Source organism: Phasianus colchicus, chromosome 29 (assembly GCF_987193195.1).
Source record: "Phasianus colchicus chromosome 29, bPhaCol1.hap1.1, whole genome shotgun sequence".
NCBI classification, from domain to species: domain Eukaryota; kingdom Metazoa; phylum Chordata; class Aves; order Galliformes; family Phasianidae; genus Phasianus; species Phasianus colchicus.
Genome location: NC_143464.1, coordinates 4,704,357 through 4,729,130, shown reverse-complemented (window position 1 = coordinate 4,729,130; position 24,774 = coordinate 4,704,357). Strand labels below are relative to the sequence as shown.

The following is a 24,774-nucleotide window of genomic DNA, read 5'->3' as shown; positions in this document are numbered from 1 at the left end:
TGCGCTGCGCGCATGCGCCGAGCCCCAGCCCGTGGCGGTGCGCATGCGCTGAGCCCCAGCCCGTGGCGATGCGGGAAAGCGGTGCGGTGATTTCCCGGGCGACGCGGTGCATGCTGGGAGTTGTAGTCCGCGCCTCAGGGAGGGGATGGATGGCGGCTATAGGGGTTCCATAGGGTCCTTCCGGGCCCTATGCGGAGGAACCATGGGGAGGAAAGAACCAGGTAAGCCCCCAGGAGCTCCTATGGGGAACATATAGGTACTCATAGAGCCACAGAACCCCTTCCAAGAGCTCTATGGGGACCCTCAGGCCCTATAGGATCCATATGGGGACCCTCACACCCTACAGGGTCCATATGGGGACCTTCAGACCCACAGCCCAATGGGAACCATATAGGGATCCCCAGAGCCACAAAACCCCTTCCCCAGACCCTATAGGAGCCATATGGGGAAACACATATGGATCCCAGAACCACAGCCTCCTTCCATGAGCCCTATAGAGTCCATATAGAGACCCCCAGAGCCCTATAGGAACTCCATGGGGACCATATGGGGAGCTCAAGGCCACATGCTCTTTTCCAGGCCTTATAGTCAGCATATAGGGACCCTTAGAGCCACAGTTTCCTTTCATGAACCCTATAGAAACCATATAGAGACCCCCATAGCCTTGTAGGAACCATATAGGGAGCCCCTGAACCCTATAGGAACCCTTTTTAGGGACCATACATGGATCTCACAGCCATACTCACCCTTTTTCAGCCCCTGTAGGATGTGTATAGAGACTCTCATAGCTTTATAGGAGCCGTATAGGGACCCTCAGAACCCTATAGGAGCCATATAGGGACCCCCAGAGCCCTATAGGAGCCCTATAAGGACCCCCAGAGCCACAATCTCCTTCCATGAGCCCTATAGAGAACGCAAAGCCCTATAGGAACCATAGAGGGACCCCCCTGAGCGCTACAGGAACCCTATAGGGACCATACATGGACCTCAGAGCCATATTCCCCCTTCCTCAGCCCTTATATGGTCCCTATAGAGACCCCCAGCGCCATACCCACCCCCTCCCCATTTCCCATGCCCTATAGGGACGCCCAGAGCCACATCTCCATGGAGTTTATAGGTTCTATAGGGTCATGCCGCAGAGGAATAATAGCAGTAAGAATAACAATAATAACAATATTAATAATAAAATTTCTTTATTTATTTCCCAAATATTTCGCTCTCCCCCTTGAACCCCCCCTCCCACCCCCCCAAAAAAATAGGTTTTCCCCTGCGCTATAGGGGAACCCTAAAGCAAAAAGTGGGGGTGGGGGTCCCACAGGGGAAAACTGAGGCACAGGGGGCTATGTTGGGGGGGGGGGGGGAGAAGACCCCCACCCCAATAATTTAAACACTCCCCCAAAATTTGGGGGGGGTCTGAGGCAGATCAGGAGGTGAAGCCCCCCCTTCCCACCCCACATTACCCCCTGGGGGTGTCTCTGTTTATGTGTGTGGGGGGGGGGTGATCAGGGGCCTTCCGGGGTCTCTGAGGGGAGAAATGGGGAGAGGTTAGGGGAGGAGCTCCCAGTGCCCCCCAGTCCATCCCAGTGCCCCCCCCCAGGGCTCCCAGTGCCCCCCAGTCCATCCCAGTGCCCCCCAGTTCCTCTCCCAGTGCTCCCCATATATCCCAGTGCTCCCCAGTAACCCCCAGTCCATCCCAGTGCCCTCCCAGTGCCCCACTCCATCCCAGTCCTCCCCCAGTGTCCTCTCACTGCCGCTCCCTTGCCCCATAGCTCCCTTTCTGGCCCCCCAGTGCCTCCCAGTCCATCCCAGTGCCCCCCCAGTAACCCATGTGCCTTCCCAGTACCCCCCAGTCTCTCTCCCAGTGCCCCCCAGTCCATTCCAATCCTCCCCATCCCCCCCAGCCCCCTTACTGCCCCCCAATACCTCCAGTCCCTCTCCCAGTGTCCCCCAGTCCATCCCAGTGACCCCCCATCCTCCTCAGTACCCCTAGTCCCTCTCCCAGTACTTCCCAGTCCCTCTCCCAGTACCCCCCCAGCTCCCTTGCTGTCCCCCTAAGACCTCCCAGTCCATCCCAGTGCCCCCCCCAGTACCCCCATGTGCCCTCCCAGTACCTCCCAGACCCTCTCCCAGTGCCCCCCAGTCCATCCCAGTCCTCTCCCAGCACCCCCCATCCTCCTCACTGCCCCCCAGTACCCCCCATGTCCCCCCCAGACCATCCCAACCCTCTCCTAGTACCCCCCCACTCCCCCTAATGCCCCCCAGTCTCCCTATGCACCCTCCCAGTACCCCTCCAGTCCATCCCACTGCCCCCCAGTCCCTCTCCCAGTACCCCCCAGTACCTCCCACTCCATCCCAGTACCCCCCACTGCCTCCCCAGCCCCCTTACTGCCCCCCCAGTGCCCCCAGTCCCTCTCCCACTACCCCCCCACTCCCCCCTAACACTCCCTCAATCTACCCCTACTGCCCCCCACCCCCTCCCTGCGGCCCCCCCAGTCCCCCTATGCAACCTTCCAGTGACACCAGTCCATCCCAGTGCCCCACAGCCCCTCTCCCAGTACCCCCCAGTACCTCCCACTCCATCCCAGTACCCCCCACTGCCTCCCCAGCCCCCTTACTGCCCCCCCAGTGCCCCCAGTCCCTCTCCCACTACCCCTCCACTCCCCCCTAACGCTCCCTCAAACTACCCCACTGCCCCCCACCCCCTCCCTGCGGCCCCCCCAGTCCCCCTTATGCACCCTCCCAGTGACACCAGTCCATCCCAGTGCCCCCCAGTCCCTCTCCCAGTACCCCCCACTGCCTCCCCAGCCCCCTTACTGCCCCCCCAGTGCCCCCAGTCCCTCTCCCACTACCCCCCCACTCCCCCCTAACACTCCCTCAATCTACCCCTACTGCCCCCCACCCCCTCCCTGCGGCCCCCCCAGTCCCCCTATGCAACCTTCCAGTGACACCAGTCCATCCCAGTGCCCCACAGCCCCTCTCCCAGTACCCCCCAGTACCTCCCACTCCATCCCAGTACCCCCCACTGCCTCCCCAGCCCCCTTACTGCCCCCCCAGTGCCCCCAGTCCCTCTCCCACTACCCCTCCACTCCCCCCTAACGCTCCCTCAAACTACCCCACTGCCCCCCACCCCCTCCCTGCGGCCCCCCCAGTCCCCCTTATGCACCCTCCCAGTGACACCAGTCCATCCCAGTGCCCCCCAGTCCCTCTCCCAGTACCCCCCACTGCCTCCCCAGCCCCCTTACTGCCCCCCCAGTGCCCCCAGTCCCTCTCCCACTACCCCCCCACTCCCCCCTAACACTCCCTCAATCTACCCCTACTGCCCCCCACCCCCTCCCTGCGGCCCCCCCAGTCCCCCTATGCAACCTTCCAGTGACACCAGTCCATCCCAGTGCCCCACAGCCCCTCTCCCAGTACCCCCCAGTACCTCCCACTCCATCCCAGTACCCCCCACTGCCTCCCCAGCCCCCTTACTGCCCCCCCAGTGCCCCCAGTCCCTCTCCCACTACCCCCCCACTCCCCCCTAACGCTCCCTCAATCTACCCCACTGCCCCCCACCCCCTCCCTGCGGCCCCCCCAGTCCCCCTTCACACCCTCCCAGTGACACCAGTCCCTCCCAGTGCCCCCCCCATACCCACCGGTGGGCGCGGCGCTGTGCCCCCCCCGGGTGGGCAGGCTGATGTAGGCATCGTAGCCCAGCAGGAGCCCTGCCAGCAACCCAAACACCTGGGGAATGAGGGGGGGGGGACACAAAGGAACGTCAGTGACCCCTCCCCAAATACACCCACCCCCCCCATTCTCCCCCAGGACCCCCCCAGGATCCCCCCCCCCTCACCCCCGCAGCGGTTCCGGCACCGTCGCGATGCCCGATGATGACGATGAGGGAGGTGATGAGGAAGAGCAGGCAGCCCACCACGCAGCGGAGGAAGTCCTAATTGGGGAGGGGGATCCCATTAATAATCCCACCCCCCATCAACGATTTCCCCCCCCCCCCCCCAAATGTATAGGGACCCCCCCAAGCCCATAGAGACACCTCAACCCCATAGGGAGACACAGGAGACTCATCATGATACCCCCAGATCCCCCCCCCCCAAATCCCCATTGATCCCCTCAGATCCCAATTAAACCCCCTTGAAGACCCTCCTCCCACCTCCCTAATTCCTATTAACTCTCCAAATCCCCATTAACACCCCCCCCCCCCAACACCTCCCAGATCACCATGAACACCCCCCAGTGACCCCCAGATCCCCCCCCAGGGACCCCAAACCCCCCCTCTTAACCCCAGATAGCCCCCCCCAGCCCCCACTAGCTCCCCATTAACCCTCCCACATCTCTGTAAATCCTCTATTAACTCTCCACCCCCCCCAAATGCCCTATTAACCCCCCCCAAACCATCTTAAGCCCCCCATTAAGCCCCCCATCCCCCGAAACACCCCATTAAACCCCTCCCAATCCCCATTAAGTCCCCATTAAGCCTCTCAAACTCCCACCAAGCCCCCATTAAATCCCTCTAAACCCCCATTAGCCCCCCCAAAACCCCATTAATGCTCCCCAAACCCCACTAATCCCCCATTAAACCCCTTCCAAACTCCCCATTAAACCCCTCCAAACCCCCCATTAGCCTACCCCCCCCAAATCCCCTTTAAGCCCCCCTTTAACTCCCCCACCCTCCCCATAAGCCCCCCAAATCCCCCTGAAGCCCCCCATTAACCCCCCCAAACACCCCATAAACCCCCCAAATCTCCCTTAAGTCCCCCATTAATGCCCCAAAACACCCCATAAGCCCCCCAAATCCCCCTTAAGCTCCCCATTAACCCCCCCAAACACCCCATAAAACCCCCAAATCCCCCTTAAGAGCCCCATAGAGCCCCCAAATCCCCCTTAAGCCTGCATTAACCCCTCCCAAACACCCCATAAAACCCCCAAATCCCCCTTAAGTCCCCCATAATCCCCCACAAACACCCAAACACCCCCCAAATCCCCCTTAAGAACCCCATAGAGCCCCCAAATCCCCCTTAAGCCCCCCATTGACCCCCCAAACACCCCCCAAATTCCCCTTAAGTCCCCCATTAACGCCCCCAAAACACCCCATAAACCCCCAAATCCCCCTTAAGCCCCCCATTAACTCCCACAAACACCCCATAAAACCCCCAAACCCTCCTTAAGCCCCCCATTGACCCCCAATCATCCCATAAACCCCTCCAGTTCCCCCTTAAGCCCCCCATTGACCCCCCAAACTCCCCCCAAATCCCCCTTAAGAGCCCCATTGACCCCCCAAACACCCCATAAACCCCCCAAATCCCCCTTAAGCCCCCCATTGACCCCCAATCATCCCATAAACCCCTCCAGTTCCCCCTTAAGCCCCCCATTGACCCCCCAAACTCCCCCCAAATCCCCCTTAAGAGCCCCATTGACCCCCCCAAACACCCCATAAACCCCCCAAACCCCCCTTAAGCCCCCCATTGACCCCCAATCATCCCATAAACCCCTCCAGTTCCCCCTTAAGCCCCCCATTGACCCCCCAAACTCCCCCCAAATCCCCCTTAAGAGCCCCATTGACCCCCCCAAACACCCCATAAACCCCCAAACCCCCCTTAAGCCCCCCATTGACCCCCAATCATCCCATAAACCCCTCCAGTTCCCCCTTAAGCCCCCCATTGACCCCCCAAACTCCCCCCAAATCCCCCTTAAGAGCCCCATTGACCCCCCAAACACCCCATAAACCCCCCAAATCCCCCTTAAGCCCCCATTGACCCCCCAAACACCCCATAAACCCCCCAAATCCCCCTTAAGCCCCCATTGACCCCCAAACACCCCATAAACCCCCCAAACCCCCTTAAGCCCCCCATTGACCCCCCAAACTCCCCATTAGCCCCCCTCCCCGACCCCCCCCCCCCCCCCCCACTCACCGTCCAGCCCCAGTGCACCAAAGCCACGCGCAGGTGCAGCCCGGTGATGCAGAAGACGACGGCGATGCTGGCGAAGATGAGCTCACACACAGCCAGCCCCACATAGCCGGGGGTCCGGGAGGCCCCATAGCACAGCAGGGCCACCGTGCACAGCGCCTATGGGGGACGTATAGGGGCTGTAGGAGGCTACAGCCCCCTATATAGCCTATACAGTGGGGCCCAGACAGGTTAGGGGGGGCTGGGAGCCGCAGCACCCATAGCACATCGCCTATGGGGGATGTATAGGGGTGGGCTGTGGGGCCCAGACAGGTTAGGGGGGGCTGGGAGCCACAGCACCCATAGCACATCACCTATGGGGGATGTATAGGGGTGGGCTGTGGGGCCCAGACAGGTTAGGGGGGGCTGGGAGCCGCAGCACCCATAGCACATCACCTATGGGGGATGTATAGGGGTGGGCTGTGGGGCCCAGACAGGTTAGGGGGGGCTGGGAGCTGCAGCACCCATAGCACATCGCCTATGGGGGATGTATGGGGACTGTAGGGGGGGGCTGTGGGTCCCAGACAGGTTAGGGGGGGCTGGGAGCCACAGCACCCATAGCACATCACCTATGGGGGATGTATAGGGGTGGGCTGTGGGGCCCAGACAGGTTAGGGGGGGCTGGGAGCCACAGCACCCATAGCACATCACCTATGGGGGATGTATAGGGGTGGGCTGTGGGGCCCAGTCAGGTTAGGGGGGGCTGGGAGCTGCAGCACACCACAACACAGCACCTATGGGGGACTTATAGGGACTATAGGGGGTGGCTGTGGGACCCAGTCAGGTTAGGGGGGGCTGGGAGCTGCAGCACCCCGTAACATAGCGCCTATGGGGGATGTATAGGGGCTATGGGGGGGGCTGTGGGGCCAGACAGGTTAGGGGGGGCTGGGAGCTGCAGCACCCCGTAACACTGCACCTACGTGGGATGTATAGGATCTATGGGGGGGGCTGGGAGCCACAGCACCCCGTAGCACAGTGTCTATGGGGGACGTATAGGGGCTATAGGGGGGGGGCTGTGGGGCCCAGTCAGGGGGGGGAGGACTGGGGGCCGCAGCACCCCATGGCACAGTATTTATGGGGGACGTATAGGGGTTGTGGTGGGGGCTGTGTTGCCCAGTCAGGTGTAGGGGCCCCCAGGCAGCTGGCCCCATATAGACCCTATAGAAAGTTCATACAGCTACCTTTGTAACAGCCCCATAGCAGATCCTATATAGCCTTGCAATAGACCCTATGCAGCCCCTATAGAGCCCCACAGAGCCCCCGTATGGTTCCCATTGAGCCCTAATATAGGAACCCCTAAACAGCCCCAGAGGGACCCTATAGGAACACCTATATGGCCCCATAGAGCCCCTATATGGCCCCATACGGGAACCCCATATAGCAAGCACTACATCGCCCTTATGTAGTCCCTATGGAGTCTATGGAAGTAATATAGGATCCTATAGGACACCGCTGTAAGATCCCTATAGCGTTCCCTATAGGGTTTCCCATAGAGCGCCCTATAGTGCTCTCGTGACGTCACTCTCAGGCCACGCCCCCCAGCCCCACCTCACGTGGGCGGTGGGGCGCTCCTTAAAGGGGCAGTGGCACGCGGGGTGCGGGGGAGGGGCCCACCTCTGCCTCCTCGGGGGGCTCTTAAAGGGGCAACGGCCCGAAGTGGGGGACGTGGAAATACGGGGGGGAGGGGGAGTCTCTTAAAGGGACAGCGCCCATCTCGTGCGTGCAGCACGTGGCGGGGAGGGTGGAGGGGGGGGCACGGGCCCCGCCCGAGCTGGTGCAATAACGGCTGGCACGGGAAACGCTGGGCACCGCCCTGCCCTCCCCGTGTGCCCCCCCCCGGGTTTATTTCAAACCCTAACTCTGCACCAATCAGAGCCGAGATTCCTCCGCTAAGCCCCGCCTCCCTTTTAACCCTTTATCTTTCGCTTGTTTCCTAAGGGCGTTGCCCCAAAGGTCCACGCCCGGATGCTGGGGAGGGGGGCCCTGAAATGGGGCGGGGGGGGACCTAAAACGGGGCCAGTGGGGAAACAGAGCTTGTGCCCCCTCCATGAGGGTCCCAAGCATCCCAGTGCCCCCACCCCAAATAAAGGGGATTTCCAGTATCTGGGTAGCCCCTTCCATGCCCCATGCCCATCCCTCAGGGCTCTTCCTGCCCCCAAAATGGGGAATTTGGACCCCCCTCACCCCCCCCATTGGCTCCTGCCCCACAGTGTACGGTCCGAGGTCCATAGTGCTCCCACCGACCTCAAAATGGGGACATCCACCCACCTGGTAACCCCCCCCAACCCCAAATGGGGGCACTCAGACCACACCCATAGGGTTCCAGACCCTCCCAACCCCACAGGGGAGCGCTCAGACCCCCCCCCCAACCCCAAAAAAGGGGCACCCAGACCACACCCATAGAATACCAGACCCCCCCCCAACCCCAAAGGGGGCCGCTCAGACCCCACCCATCTGTTCCAGACCCCCCCAACCCCAAAAGGGGGCACTCAGATTCCACCCACGGGTTTCAGACCCTCCCAACCCCAAATAGGGGCACTCAGCCACCCCCCTCCCCCCCCCATTGACTCCCACCTTCCTGGTGCCCCACCCAACCCCAAAAAAGAACCTCCTAAGCCCCCCAAAAACCTCCCCCAGCCCCCCCAAAAAGGGGCACTCAGAAACCCCACCATAGGACCCTGTTCCCCCGTACCCCCCCACCCCCTAAAAACAGGCACTCAAACCTCTCCCATAGACTCCTACCCCCCCAAGCCCCCCCCTTACATCCCCCCCAAATTGGCACCCAGCCTCTCCCCACTGGGCTGCCACCCCCCGATTTTGACTCCCACCCCCCCCTTTGGGGTCCCCCCTCCCCCCTCAACTCACGATCTCCCCCAGCAGCACCAGCCCTTTTCGGGACCTCAGGAAGGCAGCGCAGCCCCCCGCACACCCCCGGTTCCCGCTGGACTCCATGGTACGGGCAGAGGGTGGCATGAAGTGGGGGGGGCCGAGGGGGGGGGGGGGCCGGGGGCGCGGGAAACACGCGGCGGGGCGGGGCCTGGAGGCTGAGAAACCACGCGATTGGTTGGCAAAGAGAAGGGGGCGGGGCCAATAGGGGGTTTCCCCGTCGGGAGGGGGCGTGGTTTAATGGTCGAAGGGAAACCCAGCGTTGATTGGTCAGTGGGCGGGGCTTGGAGAGCAGGGGGAATCCCTTTCGTTGATTGGTTGAGGGGCGGGGTTTAGCGAGTAGTCCCGCGGTGATTGGTTAAGGGGCGGGGTTTGGGTGGTTGAAATAGGGGGAGGGGGAAGCGCCGCTCTGATTGGTTGAGGTAGTGGGGGAAGCCCCGCAGTGATTGGTGGAAGAGATGGGGGAAACCCCTTGGGAGGGGGGGAAGTGGGGAAGCCCCTGGGGGCGTGGCTTCTGGCTGGTTTGGCGCGAAAAGAAGGAAGAGGTCCTGGGGTGGGTAGAAGGCGTATCGAGGGGCTCCAAACCCATCTAGGGACCCCCTATAGAATAAAAGGGGGACTCATAGAACTACGTAAGACTCATATAAGGACCCCTCAAGCCCATAAAGGGCTTCTATAAACCCTCATAGGGAGCTTTCAGGTTCATAGAGAGCCCCCAGACCCATTTAGGGACCCCTCCCCCCTATATATATTTCCCCGGATCTATAGAAGCACCTCATATACCTATATGGCGCCTAACCAAACCCATATGGATTCGTTCCAGAACCATATAGAAACCCCACAGACCTTTCTAGGGTCCCCACGCCCGTATAGGTCCCCCATGTGCTTCTTGGGGGGGCTCAGAGCTGGATTTTGGGGGACCCTGGACTGTACCAATTATTTGGGGGTGCGACCTGATGCAATGTAGGACTGTGTTCTGTACAGGAGGGCCCTGGGCTGCACCACAGCACGGGGGGGCGAGGGGGGAGGGCGCAATGGGGGGGGGTCCCTGTTCGGTTTCGGGGGTTTATGGGCCGTTCTCTTCCTTTCATTCTTTTCCCCTCCCGTCGCTTCAGGCTCAGCGCAATCTGATTGGCCGCCGCTCCACCAATCAGCGTCCGAGTCTCCGCGCAAAGCCTGCTGGGAGCTGTAGTAGTCGGCACCGGAAGTGCCCTCCCCTTTCCCACAAGACTCCGCAGCCAGGAAGATGGCGGCGAGCAGCGGTAGCGCCGGTTCCACAGGCCCAGCGGGTCCGGTGTCGTTCGGCTTCAGCCGAAAAGCGGAGCGGAGGCGGCTGCTGGCGGCCGGGCCTTGCTCCGAACCGGAGAGCGACGGTGCGGACATCGATTACCTCAAGGCGGTAGAAGACCGCGAGTTATTGAGGTACGCATGCGCGGGGTGCCCGGGAGCGCAGAGGGCGCATGCGCTGGGTTGGAACGTTAATTGTGCGCATGCGTGATTTGAGAAGAGCGCGTTCTACGAATGTATGTTATTTTGCGCATGCGTGGACTGTATGTTGCGTAACGCGCATGCGCTGCGCCCTTAGCTGAGAAGCATGAGTGATTGCGCATGCGCAATAGGGCGGTTTTGCGTGAAGGCGCCGTGGTATGGGAGGTTGACCGCGCTTTTTGATTGGTCGGTTGGTGATGATGAGGGTGTGGTTAACTCGTTGGCCACGCCCATCAGTGCCAAGCCGGCCCCGCCCCCTCCGAAGGAACTCGTGATCCCCCTTCGCCCCGCCCACCGCTGGAGGAACCCGGAAGCGCCAAGCTCCGCCCCCTCCTCGCCAGGCCACGCCCCAACCGCAACAAACCACGCCTCCTCGCCAGACCCCGCCCCCTCTGCAACAAACCACGCCCCCGATGCCGCAGGCCACGCCCCCGAGGGGGGCCCCGTTACCTTGGAAACGGCGGCAGTGCAGGAGCTGCTGCGGGGTGAGGGCTTTTGGGGTGAATCTGGGGGGATTTGGGGGCATTCTGGGGGACGGGGTTTGGGGAGGGGGTCTCAGCCCCGTCGTTTCCCCCACAGAGGCACGGCAGAGCCAGGAGCAGGGCCAGGAGACCCCCAGTGCAGCCCCCATCCCCATGAGGATGAAGGAGGAGAACGTGGGCAGCGGTGCTCTGCCCGTGAGTTGGGGGTCTGGAACCCCCAGCGACCCCCCTAAGACCCCCTATGACCCCCCCCAGCACTCCCAACCCTCCCCACAAGACCCCCAGAACCCCCCTCAGGATCCAAAACCTCCCATAACTCCCTCAGGACCTCCCAGGAACCCTCCAAGATCCCCAAAGGACCCTCAAAACCCCCCAGGACCCCTCAACCCCCCCTATAACCCCTCCAAGATCCCCTCAGGACCCACAAAATTCCCCATAGCGCCCCTAGAACCCCCTCAGAACCCCTCCAGAACCCCTCAAAATCCCCCAGGACGCTCCCAAGACTCCCCAAAGATCCCCCCAAGTCTCTCAAAGCCCCCCAAGACCCTCCCAGGACCCTGAAAACCCCCCATAACCCCTCCAGGTTCTCCCCAGGACCCCCAAAACCCCCCAGGACCACCCCCAGCACCCTTCAAACCTCCCATAACTTCCCCAAAATCTCCCCAGACCCCCCCAAACCCCACAAGATCACTCTGCAGGACCCTCACAATCCACAGTGACCCCTCCAAGATCTCTCCAGACTCCCCAAAACCCCCCAAGACCACCCTGCAGGACCCTCAAAACTCCCCATAACCCCTCCAAGATCCCCCAGGACCCCCAAGACTACCCCGCAGGACCCTTCAAAGCCCCTGTAACTCCTCCAAAATCCCCCCAGGACCCCCAAAACCTCCCCAAGACCACCCCCAGGACCCTTCAAACCCCCCATAACTCCCCCAAAATCCCCCCAGGACCCCCAAAGTCCCCCAAGACCACCCCCAGGACCCTTCAAACCCCCCGTAACTCCCCCTAAATCCCCCCAGGACTCCCCAAAACCCCCCCAAGACCACCCCCAGGACCCTTCAAACCCCCCATAACTCCCCCAAAATCCCCCCAGGACCCCCAAAGTCCCCCAAGACCACCCCCAGGACCCTTCAACCCCCCCGTAACTCCCCATAAATCCCCCCAGGACCCCCAAAACCCCCCAAGACCACCCCCAGGACCCTTCAACCCCCCCGTAACTCCCCCAAATCCCCCCAGGACCCCCAAAACCCCCCCAAGACCACCCCCAGGACCCTTCAACCCCCCGTAACTCCCCCAAAATCCCCCCAGGACCCCCAAAACCCCCCAAGACCACCCCCAGGACCCTTCAAACCCCCCATAACTCCCCCAAAATCCCCCCAGGACCCCCAAAGTCCCCCAAGACCACCCCCAGGACCCTTCAAACCCCCCTAACTCCCCCAAAATCCCCCTAGGACCCCCAAAACCCCCCAAGACCACCCCCAGGACCCTTCAAACCCCCCTAACTCCCCCAAAATCTCCCCAGGACCCCCAAAACCCCCAAAGATCCCCCCAGGACCCTTCAAACTCCCCATAACTCCCCCTAAATCCCCCCAGGACCCCAAAAACCCCCCAAGACCACCCCCAGGACCCTTCAAACCCCCCGTAACTCCCCCTAAATCCCCCCAGGACCCCCAAAACCCCCCCAAGACCACCCCCAGGACCCTTCAACCCCCCGTAACTCCCCCAAAATCCCCCCAGGACCCCCAAAACCCCCCAAGACCACCCCCAGGACCCTTCAAACCCCCCTAACTCCCCCTAAATCCCCCCAGGACCCCCAAAACCCCCCAAGACCACCTCCAGGACCCTTCAAACCCCCCGTAACTCCCCCAAATCCCCCCAGGGCCCCCAAAACCCCTCAAGACCACTCCCAGGATTCTTCAACCCCCCCGTAACTTCCCCTAAATCCCCCCAGGACCCCCAAAACCCCCCCAAGACCACCCCCAGGACCCTTCAAACCCCCCGTAACTCCCCCTAAATCCCCCCAGGACTCCCCAAAACCCCCCCAAGACCACCCCCAGGACCCTTCAAACCCCCCGTAACTCCCCCTAAATCCCCCCAGGACCCCCAAAACCCCCCCAAGACCACCCCCAGGACCCTTCAACCCCCCGTAACTCCCCCAAAATCCCCCCAGGACCCCCAAAACCCCCCAAGACCACCCCCAGGACCCTTCAAACCCCCCGTAACTCCCCCAAAATCCCCCCAGGACCCCCAAAACCCCCCCAAGACCACCCCCAGGACCCTTCAAACCCCCCTAACTCCCCCTAAATCCCCCCAGGACCCCCAAAGTCCCCCAAGACCACCCCCAGGACCCTTCAAACCCCCCATAACTCCCCCCAAAACCCCCCCAGGACCCCCAAAACCCCCCAGGACCCTTCAAACCCCCCATAACTCCCCCCAAAACCCCCCAGGACCCTTCAAACCCCCCGTAATTCCCCCCAAATCCCCTCAGGACCCCCCTAGTCCTGCTCCCCACCCCTTTGTGACCCCCAAATCACCCCCCAAGCCCCCCCCATTTGCAGACCCCCGAGGACTACGCAGCGGTGCCTGTGGCTGCCTTTGGGATGGCGATGCTGCGGGGGATGGGCTGGAAACAGGGGGAGGGCATCGGGCGCACCTTTAAGAGGTAACCCCCACATTTTGGGGGGGGGGCAGGGGGGGTCACGGGTCCCATTCCCCCTCAAATAACCCCTCTTTGGGGATAGGAAGGGATTAGTAATCCTAGTATTCTAGGAGGATACTTCAGGGGTCTTGAGGAGGTTCTGGGGGAGTTAAAGGTGGTTTTGGGGGTCCTGGGGGGGGAGTTATGGAAAATTTGGGGGGGTCCTGAGGGAGTTATGGGGAGTTGTTGGGGTTTTGAGGGGTGGTCTTGGGGGAGTTATTGAGGATTTGAGGGATTCTGAGTGGGTCCTGGGGAGGCTGTGGGGGGTTTTAGAGGTCCTGGGGGGATCCTGGGGGGGGGGGGGGGGTGTTTGACTGGTTGTGGGGGAATTATGGGAGTTTCGGGGGGGTCCTGAGGGGGTCCTGGGTGAGTTATGGGGGGTTTTGAGGGTCCCAGGGGGAGGTTGTTGGGATCTTTGGTTGTTGGGAGTTATTTGGGGTCTTTGGGGGGGAGTATGGGGGAGTTAAGGGGGGTTTTGTGGGTCCTAGGGGGTCTTGGGGGGCAGTTGGGGGTCTTTGGAGGGTTTTGGGGGGTTTATTGAGGATTTAGGGGGTCCTGCGAGGGTCTTTGGGGGTTTTGGGGGTTGTGGGATGGAGTTATGGGGAGTTTGGGGGGGGCTCCTGGGGGTACTATTGAGGATCTGGGGGGTTCTGGGGGTATTCTGGGGAGGTTGTGGGGGGCTTTGGGGGTCCTGGAGGGATTCAGGGGGGGACTTGATGGTCCTGGTGGGATTTTGGGGGGGGTTATGGGGGAGTTAAGGGGGGTTTTGTGGGTCCTGGGGGGGGGTTGGGGGTCCTTGGAGGGTTTTGGGGGGTTTATTGAGGATTTGGGGGGTCCTGGGAGGGTCTTTGGGGTTTTTGGGGTCATGGGAGGGTCTTGCTGGAGTTATGGGGAGTTTGGGGGGGTCCTGGGGGGGTTATTGAGGATCTGGGGGGTCCTGAGGGTATTCTGGGGAGGTTGTGGGGGGCTTTGGGGGTCCTGGGGGGATCCAGGGGGGGACTTGAGGGTCCTGGTGGGATTTTGGGGGGGATTATGGGAGAGTTAAGGGGGGTTTTGTGGGATATGGGGGGATCCTGGGGGGGGGGTTGGGGGTCCTTGGAGGGTTTTGGGGGGTTTATTGAGGATTTGGGGGATCCTGGAAGAGTCTTTGGGGGTTTTGGGGGTCATGGGAGGGTCTTGCTGGAGTTATGGGGAGTTTGGGGGGGTCCTGGGGGAGTTATTGAGGATCTGGGGGGTCCTGGGGGGGGGAATCTTGGGGAATTTTAGGGGTTCTTGGGCGAATTATGGGGGATTTGAGCTTTTCAATTTGGGGGGGGGTCCGCAGGGTGGTGAAGCCTTTGGAGCACCGCCTCCGCCCGCGTGGTTTGGGGCTGGGGGCCGAACCCGCCCCCCCTTCCTCCTCCGGCCCCCCAAATTCGAGTGGGGGGGTGGGGGGGCGGCGAGAAGACCCCCACTCAGCCACGGGGGGGGGACTGAAGGTGGGGGACGACGTCCGCATCGAATCCGGCCCCCACCGCGGCGTCTGCGGAAAGGTAAGCAGGACCCCCCCCAAAATCCTTACTCCCACCCCCCAAAATCCCAATTTTTCACCCCAAAACATCCCACGGAGGGGGAGCCTAAATTGAGGGGGGGGTCTCTAAGTGATGTTGGGGGTCTTTTTCCCCCCTCCCCCCCCAGGTGGAGGCTTTGGACCCCGAGACGGCGCGGGCGGTGGTGCGGCTGCAGCTGGGGGGGCAGGCGGTCACCGTCAGCCAGCACAGCCTCACGGCGCAGCGTGAGTGCTCCCAGTAACACCAGTAACACCAGTAACACCAGTAACGCCCACCACGACCCCCCCCAGCACCTCAAACGACACCAGGGTCCCCCCCTCCCACTCTGTCTCCCCCTCCCCGGTATTTTCTGCCTAACTCCCAGTGCCTCCCAGTCATCCCAGTGCTTCCCAGTTGCCTTCTAGGTGTTCTTCAGTAGTATCCCCCCAGTACCTCCCAGTTACCCCCCAGTACCTCCCAGTATCCCCCCAGTTCCTCCCAGTTACCCCTCAGTGCCTCCCAGTTACCCCCAGTTCCTCCCAGTATCCTCCAGTACTTCCCAGTTACCCCTCAGTACCTCCCAGTATCCTCCAGTATCTCCCAGTATCCCCCCAGTACCTCCCAGTTTCCCCTCAGTGCCTCCCAGTATCCTCCAGTATCTCCCAGTTACCCCTCAGTGCCTCCCAGTTACCCCCAGTTCCTCCCAGTTACCCCTCAGTGCCTCCCAGTTACCCCCAGTTCCTCCCAGTATCCTCCAGTACTTCCCAGTTACCCCTCAGTACCTCCCAGTATTCTCCAGTATCTCCCAGTATCCCCCCAGTACCTCCCAGTTTCCCCTCAGTGCCTCCCAGTTACCCCCAGTTCCTCCCAGTTTCCCCTCAGTGCCTCCCAGTTACCCCCAGTTCCTCCCAGTATCCTCCAGTATCTCCCAGTTACCCCTCAGTACCTCCCAGTATTCTCCAGTACCTCCCAGTTACCCCCAGTACCTCCCAGTTCCTCCCAGTGCCCCCAGTTACCCCCGATTCCTTCCCAGTGCTCCCAGTTACCCCCCAGTACCTCCCAGTTACCCCCATTGCCCCCCAGTTACCCCCAATTCCTTCCCAGTTCCCCCCCCAGTTCCTTCCCAGTGCTCCCAGTTACCCCCCATTCCCCCCCAGTTACCTCTTAGTGCCCCCCATTGCCCCCCAGTTCCTCCCAGTGCTCCCAGTTACTCCCCATTGCCCCCCATTGCCTCCCAGTTCCTCCCAGTGCTCCCAGTTACCCCCCCAGTTCATTCACAGTACCTCCCAGTGCCCCCCAGTTCCTCCCCAGTGCTCCCAGTTACCCCCCATTCCCCCCCAGTTACCTCTTAGTGCCCCCCAGTGCCCCCCAGTTCCTTCCCAGTGCTCCCAGTTACCCCTCAGTGCCCCCCAGTTACCTCCCAGTGCCCCCAGTTCCTTCCCAGTGCTCCCAGTTACCCCCAGTTCCTTCCCAGTTACCCCCCCATAGCCCCCCAGTTACCTCTTAGTGCCCCCCATTGCCCCCAAGTTCCTTCCCAGTGCTCCCAGTTACCCCCCAGTACCTCCCAGTTACCCCCATTGCCCCCCAGTTACCTCTTAGTGCCCCTCATTGCCCCCCAGTTCCTTCCCAGTGCTCCCAGTTACCCCCCAGTACCTCCCAGTTACCCCCATTGCCCCCCAGTTACCTCTTAGTGCCCCTCATTGCCCCCCAGTTACCCCCAATTCCTTCCCAGTTCCCCCCCCTAGTTCCTTCCCAGTGCTCCCAGTTACCCCTCAGTGCCCCCCAGTTACCTCTGAGTGCCCCCCAGTGCCCCCCAGTTCCTCCCAGTGCGCCCAGTTAACCCTCATGCCCCCCAGTGCTTCCCAGTTACCCCCAATTCCTTCCCAGTTACCCCCCCAGTTGCTCCAGTGCCCCCCAGTTACCCCTTAGTGCCCCCCCAGTGCCCCCCAGTTCCTTCCCAGTGCTCCCAGTTACCCCTCAGTGCCCCCCAGTTACCTCCCAGTGCCCCCCCAGTGCCCCCAGTTCCTTCCCAGTGCTCCCAGTTACCCCCAGTTCATTCCCAGTACCTCCCAGTGCCCCCCAGTTCCTCCCCAGTGCTCCCAGTTACCCCCCATTGCCCCCCAGTTATCTCTTAGTGCCCCCCCAGTGCCCCCCAGTTCCTCCCCAGTGCTCCCAGTTACCCCCAGTTCATTCCCAGTACCTCCCAGTGCCCCCCAGTTCCTTCCCAGTGCTCCCAGTTACGCCCCATTGCCCCCCAGTTGCCTCTTAGTGCCCCCCAGTGCCCCCCAGTTCCTTCCCAGTGCTCCCAGTTCCCCCCAGTTCCCCTCAGTGCCCCTCTCCCCCCACAGGCACCCCCAGTGCCCCCCCCCAGCGCCCCCCCGGAGCGGAGGAGGGGCCGCAGCCCCCACCCCCCCCCACCCCCAACAGCGGCACTGGGAAACGGAGGCGGAGCCCCGAGGAGAGGTGAGGGGGGGGGTCCAAAATCCTATGGGGGGGGGGGTCCTAAATCCTATAAGGAGGGGGCCAAAATCCTATGGGGGGGGGGCAAAATCCTATGGGGGAGCCAAAATCCTATGGGGGGGGGGAAATCCTTTGGGGGGGGTCCTAAATCCTATAGGGAGGGGGCCAAAATCCTATGGGGGGGGGCAAAATCCTATAGGGGGGGTCCTAAATCCTATAGGGAGGGGGCCAAAATCCTATGGGGGGGGGCAAAATCCTATAGGGGGGGTCCTAAATCCTATAGGGAGGGGGCCAAAATCCTATGGGGGGGGGCAAAATCCTATAGGGGGGGTCCTAAATCCTATGGGGGGTGGGCAAAATCCTATGGGGGGTGGGCAAAGTCCTATAGGGGGAGCCAAAATCCTAATGGGGGGGGGGCAAAATCCTATAGGGGGGGTCCTAAATCCTATAGGGAGGGGGCAAAATCCTATGGGGGGGTCCTAAATCCTATAGGGAGGGGTCCTAAATCCTATGGGGGACAGGTCCTAAATTCTATAGGGGGGAGTCGTTAATCCTATAGAGGGGGGGGGTCATTAATCCTATAGAGAGGGGACCAAAATCCTATGGGGGGGGTCCTAAATCCTATAGGGGGGCCAAAATCCTATGGGGGGGTTCCTAAATACTATAGGGGGGAGTTCTAAATGCTATGGGGGAGAGTCCTAAATTCTATAGGGGGGGGTCCTAAATCCTATAGGGGGGGTCCTAAATCCTATAGGGGGGGGCAAAATTCTATAGGGGGGTCCTATATTGTATAGGGGGGAGTCGTTAATCCTATAGAGGGGGGGGTCATTAATCCTATAGAGAGGGGGCCAAAATCCTATGGGGGGGGGCAAGATCCTATAGGGGGGGGTCCTAAATCCTATAGGGAGGGGGCAAAATCCTATGGGGGGGTTCCTAAATACTATAGGGGGGGGTCCTAAATCCTATGGGGGAGAGGTCCTAAATTCTATAGGGGGGAGTCGTTAATCCTATAAAGGGGGGGGGTTATTAATCCTATAGAGAGGGGACCAAAATCCTATGGGGGGGGTCCTAAATCCTATAGGGGGGCCAAAATCCTATAGGGGGGGTCCTAAATCCAAGGGGAGGGGGAGAGGTCTTTGATCCTATATGGGGGGTGGGGGGGAGTTTAAAATCCTGCGTGGGGGGTCCTAAATTGTATGGGGGGGGGGGGGGTGCTTCAATCCTATATGGGGGGGCTGAAATCTTATAGGGGAGGGCTGAAATCCTATAGCGGCACTGGGGGGGGGGTCCTTAACCCTAAATGGGGGGGGGAACGGGGTCTTAAGTTCTATGGGGATATGGGGTGGGGGCCTCAATTTTATAGGGCTGAGGGGGGGTCTCTGTGTTTTATGGGTAGTGGTAATGGGGGGGGGGGGTCTTAAAACCTGTAGGGATGGGGTGGGGGTCCTTATTATGGGGGGGGGGGTCTCTGCTCTATGGGGATATGGGGGGGGTCCCTATTAGGGCAGGGGTCTTTGTGCCCTATAGGGATATGGGGGGGGGGTGATTCCTATTATGGGGGGGGAATTCCTATTGTGGGGGGGGGATTCCTATTATGGGGTGGGGTCTCCCTTCCCTATAGGGATATTGCATTCTATAGGGAGATTTCGGGGGGGGGGGGTGCACCTATCGAGGGGGGGTCCCTAAATCCTATAGGACAACGGGGACGCCCACACTCCCTCTATAAGATATTATGGGATGGGGGGGAGGGGAAGGGGGGGTTGGGGGGGTTTTGTATCCTTTTGGGGGGGGGGTCTGTAACCCTGTGCTCTCCCCCCCCCCCCCCAGGACAACGAAGCAGAGCCGCGCCCCCCCCCATTGGCTGCGGAGGGACCTGAGGGTGCGATGCGTCGATCGTGGCTTCCGGGGGGGCCGCTTCTACAACTGCAAGGTGGGGGGCTGTGCCCCATAAGTGGGGGTCTGTGCCCCATAAGTGGTTCTGTGGGGCGGGATGGGGGGTTCTGTGCCCCATAAGTGGGGTTCTGTGCCATATAAGGGGGGGTCTGTGCTCCATAAGGGGGGTTCTGTGCCCCATAAGGGGGGGTTTGTGCCATATAAGGGGAGGGTCTGTGCCCCATAAGTGGTTCTGTGGGGTGGAATGGGGGATTTCATGCCCCATAAGGGGGGGTCTGTGCCCCATAAGTGGGGGTTTGTGCCATATAAGGGGGGGTCTGTGCCCCATAAGTGGTTCTGTGGGGCGGGATGGGGGTTTCCGTGCCCCATAAGTGGGGTTCTGTGCCCCATAAGGGGGGGTCTGTGGGGCAGGATGGGGGGTTCTGTGCCCCATAAGTGGGGTTCTGTGCCCCATAAGTGGGGATCTGTTCCCCATAACTGGTTCTGTGGGGTGGGATGGGGGGTTCCGTGCCCCATAAGTGGGGATCTGTGCCCCATAAGTGTGGGCCTGTGCCCCATAAGTGGTTCTGTGAGGCAGGATGGGGGGTTCCGTGCCCCATCAGTGGTGTTATGGGACAGAATTGGGGTTCCTTGTGCCCCATAAGTGGTTCCACAGGGCAGGGTGGGGGTCCCAGTGCCCCATAAGTGGTCCCTTGTGCCCCATAAGTGATTCCGTGGGGCAGGATGGGGGGTCCCTGTGCCCCATAAGTGGTTCCTTGTGACCTGTGAGGAGTGATATGGGACAAAATTGGGGTTCCTGTGCCCCGTAAGTGGTTCCTTCTGCCCCATAAATGGTTCCGTGGGGCAGGGTGGGGGTCCCAGTGCCCCATAAGTGGTTCATGTGGGGCAGCCCCCCCTGACCCGACGCACCCCGGCCCCACAGATGCAGGTGGAGGATCTCCTGTCCACAGACAGCTGCGTGTGTCGCACCGACGACGGCCGCCTGGTAGAGGGTGAGTGTGGGAACGGCACCGCAACACCCCAGAAACAGCCCTATAACACCCCAAAAACAGCCCTGCAGCACCCCAAAAACACCCCAAAAACAGCCCTGCAGCACCCCAAAAACAGCCCGATAACAGCCCTACAGCACCCCGAAAACAGCCCGATAACAGCCCTACAGCACCCCAAGAACACCCCAAAAACAGCCCTGCAGCACCCCAAGAACAGCCTGATAACAGCCCTACAACACCCCAATAACAGCCCTGCAGCACCCCAAAAACACCCCAAAAACAGCCCTACAGCACCCCAAAAACAACCTGATAACAGCCCTACAGCACCCCAATAACACCCCAAAAACAGCCCTGCAGCACCCCAATAACAGCCTGATAACAGCCCTACAGCACCCCAAAAACACCCTGATAACACCCCAAAAACAGCCCTACAGCACCCCAAAAACAGCCCCATAACAGCCCTACAGCACCCCAAAAACAGCCTGATAACAGCCCTACAGCACCCCAAAAACACCCCAAAAACAGCCCTACAGCACCCCAAAAACAACCTGATAACAGCCCTACAGCACCCCAATAACACCCCAAAAACAGCCTGATAACAGCCTGATAACAGCCCTACAACACCCCAAAAACAGCCCTGCAGCACCCCAAAAACAGCCTGACAACAGCCCTACAGCACCCCAAAAACACCCTGATAACACCCCAAAAACAGACCTACAGCACCCCAAAAACAGCCCTGTAGCACCCCAAAAACAGCCTGAGAACACCCCAATAACACCCTGACAACACCCCAATAACAGCCCTATAACACCCCAGTAACACCCCAAAAACAGCCCTACAACCCCTGGACTGACAACAGCCCAACAACTGGACTGATAACAGCCCAACCCCTGGACTGATAACAGCCCACATCTTCATTGATAACAGCCCAATATTTGGACTGATAACAGCCTAACCATCCCCTGATAACAGCTCAACACTGTGACTGATAACAGACCAACACTGTGATTGATAACAGTCCAACACCTGGACTGATAACAGCCTAACCATCCCCTGATAACAGCTCAACACTGTGACTGATAACAGTCCAACACCTGGACTGATAACAGCCTAACCATCCCCTGATAACAGCCCACATCTTGACTGATAACAGTCCAATAGTTGGACTGATAACAGCCCAACACTGTGACTGATAACAACCCAACCATCCCCTGATAACAGCCCAGCACACACCCAACACACCACCAAACCCACACTCAACAGAAACCCCCCAAAACCATCAGAAAAAAACCCTCAAAAAGCCCCTAATTGCCCCCCAAATTTCCCCCACATCCCCTACCCCCCCATCCCAGAACCCCCCAACCCCCCCAGCAAAAAAAAGAAACCCACCAAAAACCCCAATTCCCCCCCAAATTCTCCCTCCCCCCCAAAAAAACCCCAATTCTCCCCCCAAAAAACCCCAATCCCCCCCCAAATTTCCCCCCCATCCCCTACCCCCCCCATCCCAGAACCCCCCAACACCCCCAGCAAAAAAAGAAAACCACCAAAAACCCCAATTCCCCCCCCAAAAAATCCCAATTCCCCCCCCAAATTATCCCTTCCCCCCAAAAAACCCCCAATTGACCCCGAAATTATTCCTTTCCCTCCCAAAAAACCCCAATTCCCCCCCAAAATTCCCCCAAATTTCCCCCAAACCCCCAACCCCCCCCATCCCAGAACCCCCCAACCCCCCCAGCCAAAAAAAAAAACCCACCAAAAACCCCAATTCCCCCCCAAATTATCCCTCCCCCCCAAAAAACCCCAATTCCCCCCCAAATTAACCGTCCCCCCCAAAAAAACCCCAATTCCCCCCCAAATTACCCCTCCCCCCAAAAAAACCCTAATTCGCCCCCCCCAAATTATCCCTCCCTCCCAAAAAACCCCAATTCCCCCCCCAAATTTCCCCCCCATCCCCTACCCCCCCCATCCCAGAACCCCCCAACCCCCCCAGCAAAAAAAAAACCACCAAAAACCCCAATTCCCCCCCAAATTATCCTTCCCCCCCCCCAATTATTCCTCCCACCCAAAAACCCCCAATTCCCCCCCAAATTATTCCTCCCCCCCAAAAAAAACCCAATTCCCCCCCAAATTTCCCCCACATCCCCTACCCCCCCCATCCCAGAACCCCCCAACCCCCCCAGCAAAAAAAAAACCTACAAAAACCCCAATTCCCCCCCAAAAAAATCCCTATTCCCTCCCAAATTATCCTTTCCCCCCCCCAATTATTCCTCCCTCCCAAAAACCCCCAATTCCCCCCCAAATTATTCCTCCCCCCCAAAAAAAACCCAATTCCCCCCCAAATTTCCCTCCATCCCCTACCCCCCCCATCCCAGAACCCCCCAACCCCCCCAGCAAAAAAAAAACCACCAAAAACCCCAATTCCCCCCCCAAAAAATCCCAATTCCCCCCCAAATTATCCTTTCCCCCCCCAATTATTCCTTTCCCCCCCAAAAAACCCCAATTCCCCCCCAAATTTCCCCCCCATCCCCAACCCCCCCCATCCCAGAACCCCCCAACCCCCCCAGCCAAAAAAAAAAACCCACCAAAAACCCCAATTCCCCCCCAAATTATCCCTCCCCCCAAAAAAAACCCCAATTCTTCCCCAAATTATCCCTCCCCCCCAAAAAAACCCCAATTCTTCCCCAAATTATCCCTCCCTCTCAAAAAAACCCAATTCCCCCCTAAATTTCCCCCCCATCCCCTACCCCCCCCATCCCAGAACCCCCCAACCCCCCCAGCCAAAAAAAAAAACCCACCAAAAACCCCAATTCCCCCCCAAATTATCCCTCCCCCCCAAAAAACCCCAATTCTCCCCAAATTATCCCTCCCTCTCAAAAAAACCCAATTCCCCCCCAAAAAACCCCAATTCCCCCCCAAATTTCCCCCCCATCCCCTACCCCCCCCATCCCAGAACCCCCCAACCCCCCCAGCCAAAAAAAAAAACCCACCAAAAACCCCAATTCCCCCCCAAATTTCCCCCCCCCCCCCCCCCCAGGGCTGCAGGAGGCGATGCTGGAGACGGTGATCCCTCGCGGCCCCACCGACCGCGTGATGGTGGTGCTGGGCGAGCACCGCGGCCAGGTACCTCATTAATTAATCATCGTTACCCCTAATTAACCCCCCTCACCCCCCCCTAAGACCCCAAATGGGCTTTTTTTCACCCCATTTTGCAGGTGGGACGCATCCTGGAGCGCGACCCCGAGCGCGGGAGGGCGGTGGTGCAGCTGCGGGGGGGGGTCGTGGAGCTGGGCTACGATTGGCTCTGCCATTACCTGGGGGGGGACGAGGACGACTGATGGAAGCCCCCAAAATCGCCTTTTTTCACCTCAAAAATCCACGGCGTGGAAATAAAGCGGTGTCCCCACGGTTGGGATTGGAAAAAAACCAACAAAAAACGGTGTTTTCTGGCCCCAAAACGGCTTTTTTTTGGGTGCAAATCGTGTCTTCTCACCCCAAAATCGTCGCTTCTGAGAACAAAGCTGCCCTTTTCGGTCCCAAAATGATCCTTTTTAGTCCCCAAATCGCCTTCTTTGACCCCAAAACCACCACTTCTTTTCTGAAAATCACGCTTTCTGACCCCAAAATCGCTTCTTCTGACCCCAAAATCGCTTCTTCCGACCACAAAATCGCTTCTTCCGACCCCAGAATGGCCCTTTTTTGTCTCAAAGTGGCTCTTTTGAGTCCAAAATCATCTTTTCTGACCCCAAAATGGCACTTTTTGTCCCAAAATCACCTTTTCTGGTTGCAAAACGGCCCTTTCTGTCCGAAAATCACCTTTTCTGACCCCAAAATGGCCCTTTTTAGTCCCAAAATCACCTTTTCTGATCCCAAAATGGCCCTTTCTGTCCGAAAATCACCTTTTCTGACCCCAAAAGGGCCCTTTTTAGTCCCAAAATCACCTTTTCTGACCCCAAAATGACCCTTTTTAGTTCCAAAATCACCTTTTCAGACCCCAAAACGGCCCTTTCTGTCCCAAAATCACCTTTTGTGACCCCAAAATCGCCCTTTCTGACCTCAAAATGACCCTTTTTAGTCCCCAGGTCGCTTTCTCTGACCCCAAAATCACCTTTTTTGACCCCAAAATCTCCTCACCCTAAAGTGGCCCTTTCTAGTCCCAAAATCGTGTATCGCTCAGAAACCGTCACTTTTTGTCCAAAATTCCTCACTTCTGTCCCCCAAAGCGCCCTTCTTAGTCCCCAAATCACCTTTTCCGACCCCCAAAATGCCACTTTTTGTCCCCAAATCACAAACGCATCACTTCCGGTGCGTTGCTAGGGTTGCTGTTTTGCACTTCCGGCGCGTTGCTAAGGAGAACGGGCCTCACTTCCGGTGCTGGATCGCTGTTAGGTAGATGCCACTTCATTTCCG

At 59.7% G+C, this 24,774-nt stretch overlaps 2 protein-coding genes across 2 annotated transcripts; one reads left to right on the top strand and one right to left on the bottom strand.

Annotated features, from left to right (window-relative positions):
* Positions 1-1,484: 1,484 nt before the first annotated feature.
* Positions 1,485-8,924, bottom strand: PLP2 (proteolipid protein 2). The gene is made up of 5 exons (XM_090126811.1): positions 8,808-8,924; positions 5,907-6,062; positions 3,833-3,928; positions 3,636-3,723; positions 1,485-1,522 (listed from the first exon to the last, which is right to left on the bottom strand). The coding sequence occupies exons 1-5, from the start codon at positions 8,913-8,915 to the stop codon at positions 1,503-1,505; spliced, it is 468 nt and encodes a 155-aa protein (XP_089982937.1). The 5' UTR covers positions 8,916-8,924; the 3' UTR covers positions 1,485-1,502.
* Positions 8,798-24,080, top strand: GPKOW (G-patch domain and KOW motifs). The gene is made up of 12 exons (XM_090126805.1): positions 8,798-8,895; positions 9,944-10,250; positions 10,554-10,801; positions 10,896-10,993; positions 13,357-13,460; positions 14,821-15,028; positions 15,174-15,270; positions 17,374-17,488; positions 19,313-19,415; positions 20,301-20,370; positions 23,402-23,487; positions 23,580-24,080. Exons 2-12 carry the CDS (start codon positions 10,075-10,077, stop codon positions 23,700-23,702), a joined length of 1,428 nt encoding a protein of 475 aa, XP_089982931.1. The 5' UTR covers positions 8,798-8,895; positions 9,944-10,074; the 3' UTR covers positions 23,703-24,080.
* The last annotated feature ends 694 nt before the right edge of the window (positions 24,081-24,774 follow it).

Excerpts from the sequence above, each read along its gene's own strand:
- PLP2 (XM_090126811.1), bottom strand. The coding sequence starts at position 8,915 with ATGCCACCCTCTGCCCGTACCATGGAGTCCAGCGGGAACCGGGGGTGT. Across the intron at positions 6,063-8,807 it reads TGGTGCTGCTGGGGGAGATC|GCGCTGTGCACGGTGGCCCT; the intron begins GTGAGTTGAGGG and ends CGTCCCCCATAG. Across the intron at positions 3,929-5,906 it reads TGGTGCACTGGGGCTGGACG|GACTTCCTCCGCTGCGTGGT; the intron begins GTGAGTGGGGGG and ends CTCCCCAATTAG.
- GPKOW (XM_090126805.1), top strand. The coding sequence starts at position 10,075 with ATGGCGGCGAGCAGCGGTAGCGCCGGTTCCACAGGCCCAGCGGGTCCG. Across the intron at positions 15,029-15,173 it reads ACCGCGGCGTCTGCGGAAAG|GTGGAGGCTTTGGACCCCGA; the intron begins GTAAGCAGGACC and ends CTCCCCCCCCAG. Across the intron at positions 17,489-19,312 it reads AGGCGGAGCCCCGAGGAGAG|GACAACGAAGCAGAGCCGCG; the intron begins GTGAGGGGGGGG and ends CCCCCCCCCCAG.